This window comes from Humulus lupulus, chromosome 1, assembly GCF_963169125.1.
Source record: "Humulus lupulus chromosome 1, drHumLupu1.1, whole genome shotgun sequence".
In the NCBI taxonomy this organism is placed as follows: domain Eukaryota; kingdom Viridiplantae; phylum Streptophyta; class Magnoliopsida; order Rosales; family Cannabaceae; genus Humulus; species Humulus lupulus.
In genome coordinates this window covers 35,701,654-35,708,634 of record NC_084793.1, presented here as the reverse complement: position 1 = coordinate 35,708,634, position 6,981 = coordinate 35,701,654, and the positions used below count along the sequence as shown (strand labels likewise).

The 6,981-nt window shown below is 37.0% G+C and overlaps 3 protein-coding genes across 4 annotated transcripts; 2 read left to right on the top strand and 1 right to left on the bottom strand.

The window, feature by feature from the left end:
* The first annotated feature begins 489 nt into the window (after positions 1–489).
* LOC133791116 (uncharacterized) lies at positions 490–1,771 on the top strand. Of its 2 annotated transcripts, none has more exons than XM_062229017.1 (5): positions 490–664; positions 803–853; positions 954–1,091; positions 1,203–1,276; positions 1,372–1,771. In XM_062229017.1, exons 1-5 carry the CDS (start codon positions 620–622, stop codon positions 1,502–1,504), a joined length of 441 nt encoding a protein of 146 aa, XP_062085001.1. In that variant the 5' UTR covers positions 490–619; the 3' UTR covers positions 1,505–1,771. The 2 variants fall into 2 exon arrangements, with proteins under 2 accessions (XP_062085001.1, XP_062085009.1); XM_062229025.1 differs by having other exon boundaries at positions 535–664; positions 745–853.
* Positions 1,772–1,888: 117 nt separating this feature from the next.
* LOC133791105 (putative expansin-A17) lies at positions 1,889–4,348 on the top strand. Its single transcript, XM_062229005.1, has 3 exons — positions 1,889–3,259; positions 3,341–3,662; positions 3,747–4,348. The coding sequence occupies exons 1-3, from the start codon at positions 3,124–3,126 to the stop codon at positions 4,054–4,056; spliced, it is 768 nt and encodes a 255-aa protein (XP_062084989.1). The 5' UTR covers positions 1,889–3,123; the 3' UTR covers positions 4,057–4,348.
* A 50-nt stretch (positions 4,349–4,398) lies between these two features.
* LOC133791097 (protein COP1 SUPPRESSOR 2) lies at positions 4,399–6,701 on the bottom strand. Its single transcript, XM_062228993.1, has 7 exons — positions 6,484–6,701; positions 6,069–6,268; positions 5,715–5,990; positions 5,501–5,624; positions 5,344–5,417; positions 5,097–5,254; positions 4,399–4,972 (listed from the first exon to the last, which is right to left on the bottom strand). The coding sequence occupies exons 2-7, from the start codon at positions 6,164–6,166 to the stop codon at positions 4,806–4,808; spliced, it is 897 nt and encodes a 298-aa protein (XP_062084977.1). The 5' UTR covers positions 6,167–6,268; positions 6,484–6,701; the 3' UTR covers positions 4,399–4,805.
* Positions 6,702–6,981: the final 280 nt, after the last annotated feature.

Genomic DNA, 6,981 nt, shown 5'->3' with positions numbered 1-6,981 from the left:
TTTTTATCGACACCTCATTAATTTTAATAAACATAATTTAATACCTGTAAAAGAAAATAATGTATATTTTTTTACTTTCATATATGTGGCAACTTTCTCCTCCAATTTCAACTAGTAGTTCAAAATTCAAGAACACAACTAAAAGTTAAAGCCGACTGTAATACAAAGCATTTGGATCTAATTTGTGCTTGGTTTTTTTTTTTTTTGAGTAATAATAGATGCATACATACATGTATAGTGCATTTTTAAGTTGAAAGATAATTTTTATGTTTTTACTTTCTAATATGATTAGGGACATTTTGGTCCCAAAATATAGCAAAAACATAGAAGAATATTGTAGCATATTTTACTCTAGTTTGCATTTGGTGTGGTTGAAAGTCCTACAAAGTATTGATATAAGGACTAAAATGAAAAAAAATGAAAAAAAACAGGAAGCACGTGAATAAATTAAATTAGTAAAAAGTGAAAGGGACGAAACGAAGGGTGGCGCCATTGTGAAGTGATAAATGGATGAGTGAGAGTGAGAGAGGGAGGACTTTCATTTGAAAAGTTGCCGCGTAAGTGAGAGAGTGAGTGAGTGAGTGAGTGAGTGTATTCTGTAATCTGTATTTGGTTGGTAATGGCGGAGAGATCCGAGTCTTCCATCAGATCCACCCCCGCCGAGGTACTTATCTATCTACCTTCTTCATCTTAATCGTTTTACCTCTTATCTCCTTGTCCATTTTAATCGTTTTAGCTTTCCAGTGATCAATTTAGGGCTTGATCCTTCCTTCCTCTGGAATTCTGTCTTCTTACTTGTCAGATTTTTGAAATGGAAGCCAAAGAAGATGGCAGGAAGCGCTTGAAACCAGCTGTTTGTTGAATTCCAACTCAAACTCGAAGTCGATCGACTTTGTTTTAATTTTCGAGATTTTATGTTCAATATCTGACTGATTGATTGCCTTTGATAAAAGGTGGAAGACCATGGAGCTACTATTGTAATGGAAGATCCAGAGGCAGAGGCTGAAATCGATCAGACCAATGCTGCATCGCCAGAAATGGAAATTCATTTCACTCAAATCCTTGAAAAAATAGACAATTTCACTCACCTGGTACTATTTTTACTTTTATTTTTACTATATATATTATACCATTTATTCATTCATTCATGAATTGGATCATCAACAACTTCAGTTCAAATCTTGTTGGTGTGGTTGTTCTAGGTGTCTGAGCTTCTGGAATCTGGAAAGACTATCTTTAAGGAGCTCAGTAATGAATTTGAAGAGCGGATGATCACGTTAGTACCTTTATATTCACTTTTTATATAATTCAATCTTTAGTTAAATGCTTGCTCCAACTAAAATGATTGTTATTATGATTTGTAATTTGTAGGATCCATAAAGAACAAACTGAGAAGTGGATGGACGAGATCAAACAACTCAGGTTGCTTGATGCCTCAAATGAGGAGGCCCATGCCCTTCTGCATAATGCTCGATACTTGCTCCAAAATCCTCATGTTGATTGATTCTCATCCTGATTCTTATCCAATTTCAAGGTATTTGATAGACTTTAGCATCATCATCTAATCCAATACTATCTACTTATAATCTCTGGTTATGGAGGTCAAATGAGTTACCATTTTCCATATGTTAGGAGTTGACATTTGTTAAAGTTACCAATCAATCACTTACTTTAGTCTAAACTCTCAACAATCTTCTATGTTATACATCAGAGGGACAACTTTGAGACCACTTTCTTTGTACATAATAAATGACAAAATTTCCATTCATCACTGACTTTCTTACTTTTGGATCCAACTCATGATTGGTCAACAGAGGCACAAAACTATTTGCAGCATGCGCAGGACATTATTTTTATGTTTAAATTCACTTTCACAAGTAACTGTTACAGTATGCAAAAACACAAATAAGATCATAAACAAACTTGAACTTCAGTGCTTTGTCGTATTTAACTTATGACACCTTAAACAAATAAGATCATAATAAACAATAATAATGGTTTCATTAGATATCAACCTTATTGGTGGTGATTCTTACAATTCTTTTTTCATAAGTGAATGACTACTCTTTATAAGGTAGAGGCCTTATACTTGAGCTTATAAGTGAGATTTAGCAGCCCATTCAGTTATAGTTTATATCATCATAATATTGGAATCGTTCATTGGTACATATCAATATATCATCAGGGATGGCATCATCCATGTGGATGTACGTGTAGGTGTGGGTGTGGCAAATGGGTGGGTAGTTCCACTAGACATGCCATATTATGAGGCACTCAACTCATGTTCTCCCACTTCAATCATTGCTTATATAAGCTGACTTGCACCGTACCTCAAATTCAAATTCCTATTCCTATCTCTTAATCAACAAGTTATTCTCATCATATGCATATACGCGTAACACGTTACTCCCCACATATTACTCAATTAAATGTACTTAAATGTGTACGACTTTGACTTTATTGTTTTAGTAGGAATATCGAATGCTCTTGTTCAATTACTTTATTCTCATAATTCCGATTCATTATATAAAAAAGTACTCAAGCTTAAATATATACAAACAACCGCCTATCAATCTTTGATAAGTCAGCGGCATGTTTATTGGTAATTTGCCTCTCAATTGTACTATGAAGTATGAAACGTACTATGGATCCAATCGAAAGAAATAAATGCCAAAAAAAAAGTACCACGGAATCAAACAATAATGTGCGTATTGCATTATAATTATGGTTTCTTTTTATTTAATAAACACTACTCCTGATATTAGGCATCTGCAATTTGTGTTTATGACTTAAACAACAAGATCACAAGAAGCAAGTTGGTGTTAATTAATTTCCAACTTGATATATAACTCAAGTACACAAGCTCTTAAATTACGGCTAACTTTGTTACTCTTAAATAGCTAGCATGCACATTACCATATTAGTGATGATCAGCAGTCAACGGCTTTGTTATCGTAATTTTTTATTCCATATTCTATCATTGAATTATATTCTGTGAGCCGTACATTGACATTATGGGATTATAAATAGCCATTGAAAGCAGCTTATTGAGATATAAAAGATCTGAGAGAGAGAGAGAGAGAGAGAGAAAGAAAGAAAGAGTTAGAGAAAAAAAGAGAATCAATGGAGAAGTTTTACGTTGTTTGTTGTGTTTCATTGTTTGTTGGAGTAATTTCATCCAAGCTCAAAGGAACATCAGCTGCTTGGCAACAAGCCCATGCAACTTTCTATGGTGGAAGCGATGCTTCAGGAACAATGGGTGAGTGAGTTATATAGTACCTACTAAAGAATTATATGTATAATATAAACTAAAAAAGGCGATATATATGGATGGATGCAGGGGGTGCATGCGGTTATGGAAATCTGTACACTGATGGGTATGGAACAAAGACTGCTGCCCTAAGCACTGCTTTGTTCAACGATGGAAAATCATGCGGTGGGTGCTATCAGATAGTGTGTGATGGGACCAAGGTGCCCCAGTGGTGCCTCAAGGGCACTTTCATTACCATCACTGCTACCAACTTCTGTCCACCAAACTATGCTCTAGCCAGCGACAACGGCGGCTGGTGCAACCCTCCCCGCCCTCATTTTGACATGTCTCAGCCTGCATTTGAGACCATCGCCAAATACAGAGCCGGCATCGTTCCCATCTTCTATAGGAAGTATGTACTAACTATTATACATGCCATATGCTACTAGCCCAGTTGATATATTACATTTCTCTCATATGAATATGATGTTTGCAGAGTTGGATGCAAGAAAAGTGGAGGCATCAGATTCACCATCAACGGAAGAGACTACTTTGAACTAGTGCTCATATCCAACGTAGGAGGAACTGGAGATATCTCCAATGTATGGATCAAAGGCTCCAAAACCAACAAATGGGAAACCATGTCCAGAAACTGGGGTGCCAATTGGCAGAGCCTTGTGTATCTCAACGGCCAAGCCTTGTCCTTTAAGATTCAAGCCACCAACGGCAAAACCAAAACCGTTCTCAATGCAGTGCCTTCTAATTGGAAGTTTGGCCAGTCTTTTTCCACCAAAGTTCAATTTTAAGGTCAACTACAGGACCACCCAGATAGATCCACTACTACCACTCGCTCGCCTCAACTACTAATTTATCCAGACTTTGTATTATTCTCTTTGTTCATCTTTTCGTTTTCACGTTTTACTTCTACTCAAGTCAATATGTATGTACTGCGCCTTCTTGGCTTGTGGCTCTGCTTTTTTGCCAGAAAGCCCACCAAGAAAGGCTTAAAAGAAGTTGGACTCTTTTCCAACTCTGATAGTGAAATATATACACAGCACAGAGAGCCAATGGGCAATCCAATTTCTCTTTGTAATAAATAAATAAATAAAAACTTCTCGTACATGAAATAAATTTAAATCACCAGGCCATTAACGAAACAGCTCTATCATTATATAAAAATACCAGACGACTATGAATCATAAGGTGATTTGCGATAAGATCTTATTTAGAAAAAAGTAATAATAATAAGAAAACAAAAGGGTCATAAGATCTTACGTATTATATTCCTTGAAGTAAAATAGTAGAGTTGAAAATGAGGGAAATTGCACGATTGACATAAAGGGATATAAGTTATGGCACTAAGTGTCGGTTGTTAGGTAGCCAAAACTCTACTCGATGTGTGGAACTGGAACCGCATAGCTCTTCAACTATGAAGGCAGGAGCAGAGATTTATTCAGCGAATCCAATGAAGCATCTACCATATGGTCAAACGGATTGTTGATTTTTAAGGACCAGATATCATTAGTAGAAGAATAGAGGAGCACAAGACATCATGTCATCTCCGCATTACGCGAAGCCGCTCTCTTTTGCGGAAGCGCTCTAGCATAAATTGATCAGTTGCAGCTTGCCTTTGTCCAGCTGCCTCTGTGCCAGTATCGGCTTGTCTGGGTGCACCACCACCTTCCTCCTGTGAACTTCTGTCTTTGTAGAGCTCGGGATGCTCTGCATAGAAAGTAGAAACAAACTCACTAATTTGTAATGATGACTAACATAACTTTTATTTTCCCAAATAAGTAGTATGTATACAACCACAATATTATGATTAAATTATATGTGCAAAAGCAACCTCTTCGAAGTTTTTCAGCATAGTCCCTTCCACGCTGAAAGTAATCGGCACTGTAACTTGAAGGAATGCTAAATTCTGATTTAGTCCGGCCCATGAGCCGCTTCTCCTGAAGAAGCTTTTTAGCAGCCTCAGTTTCCTCTATATTTTTCAATTTGTATCTACAAAACATTACAGGTAATAAGTAACAATGACATTATTGCGTATCTCAAGCTCAGTTATACAATGAGAACAGAGGAATGAGGCTTACTCAATGGGAAGCTGAACTTCAGCAATCCCAGTAGTCCACTGAGTGGAGCTTTCCTCCGAGTTGCGCTTCTTTACCTGAAAAAGAAAATGCAATCAATCCCTTTAATCTATTTACTTATACAAGTGAAAAACAGAGCAAGAGAAAAGGGCATACTAACTTTGAGATGGTCAGGGATTTTGTATAGCTCATCTTCAGCATTCTTCAAATCATTCTCAGTTTGATCAGTAGCATCCATTATCTTGCCCCTCTTCTTTGCTAATTCTTGTTCAACATACTTTAGCCTGAATTGATAGTTCAGGGAAAGGAATGTTGGAAGCTTGAAATTGGGAAATGCTAAGAAAGAAAGTAAATGAAAAAAGAGATACACATACATATTGGGATCTTCAACCATGACGGCAGTTTCCTGAGCAAAAGTGTCTTGGAGAACGAGGTCATCCTTGTCCTTGTCGACATCGGAGGGATCTGGCGGGGTCTTAGAGTTAGACTGATACTGATGGTGATGGGATTGGGCGTCGTCCGCTGCCTTCTTACTGCCACTGCCAATGCCAATCTTGATATCAGAAGCACTTTCACCCCCGGCAACAGCAGGAATCCCCGACTTCCTTTGCCTCTGCTTCTGAAGAAATTTCACCTCTTCCAGCGCCATTCTGTCAGAAACCCAAAAAAAGCATTACAGTTTGTGTGTTTCTATTCAAAACTGTATTCAAATTAAGAAAGAAAGAAACCTCCTTTCTTGTTCATCCTGGCCTTCGTCCGTCTCATCAGGTTCAGCGGAAACGCATCTCTTTCTGAAATTCTTCTTCTTCTGCTGCTGCTGTTGCATTGTGTGGTCTTCTTCTTCAATAATTTTCAGAAATAGTCGCCACACTCCACCACTCTCTCTCTCTCCAAACTCAAACACACTGCTCTAATGTCCACCCTGACCCTGTAAGCAAGCCCATGTAAAAGAGACTTAGAAAGCAACCTGATTCAGAACTAAAGTAGAGATGAATACTCTTGCTGTAAACCCTCGTTAAGCTTACATACAATTTCAATAAGCAAATCAAATTGAAGAAAGAAACGGAAGAGATGGAGTTGAGCACACCAAATGCAAAATCGTACAAATAAACCCCGAAAAATAAATGGGAAAGATGAGCAAACCTGATTTAGGGCAAAATTGAAAGGGGACGAGCTGAACGAGGTTGAGGACGGAGAATGGAGGGCGACAGCGGCCGAGTACGGTGAGTTTCTTTACGAAACTTCGGTTGAGAATTGAGAACTGAGAATTTAGAATTGAAGAGTTTTGGTACGAATGGTACTTAATTTTATACTTTAGTCTTGTGATATTGTTTTGTGATATCATTTACTACAATGCTTCCCTCCCTCCCTGAGTTAAGTTCCTATGACTATCATCAGTTAACTATATCATTTCTCTCTTTGTTTTTTGTTTTGTAATTTAAGTATTAATTATTGAAAAAAGAGAAGAAAATATAGTGGTATTTTTCTTGTGCATAGATTTATATGTACACTAACTACTAGGTATAAGCATCTTGCAATGCACATTTAAATTTTTTTAAAATATATAAATTATAACTCTATACTATATATTTATATAAATACGAATATCGTTTATACTTTTTTGGACCCTGTGTTTTTTTT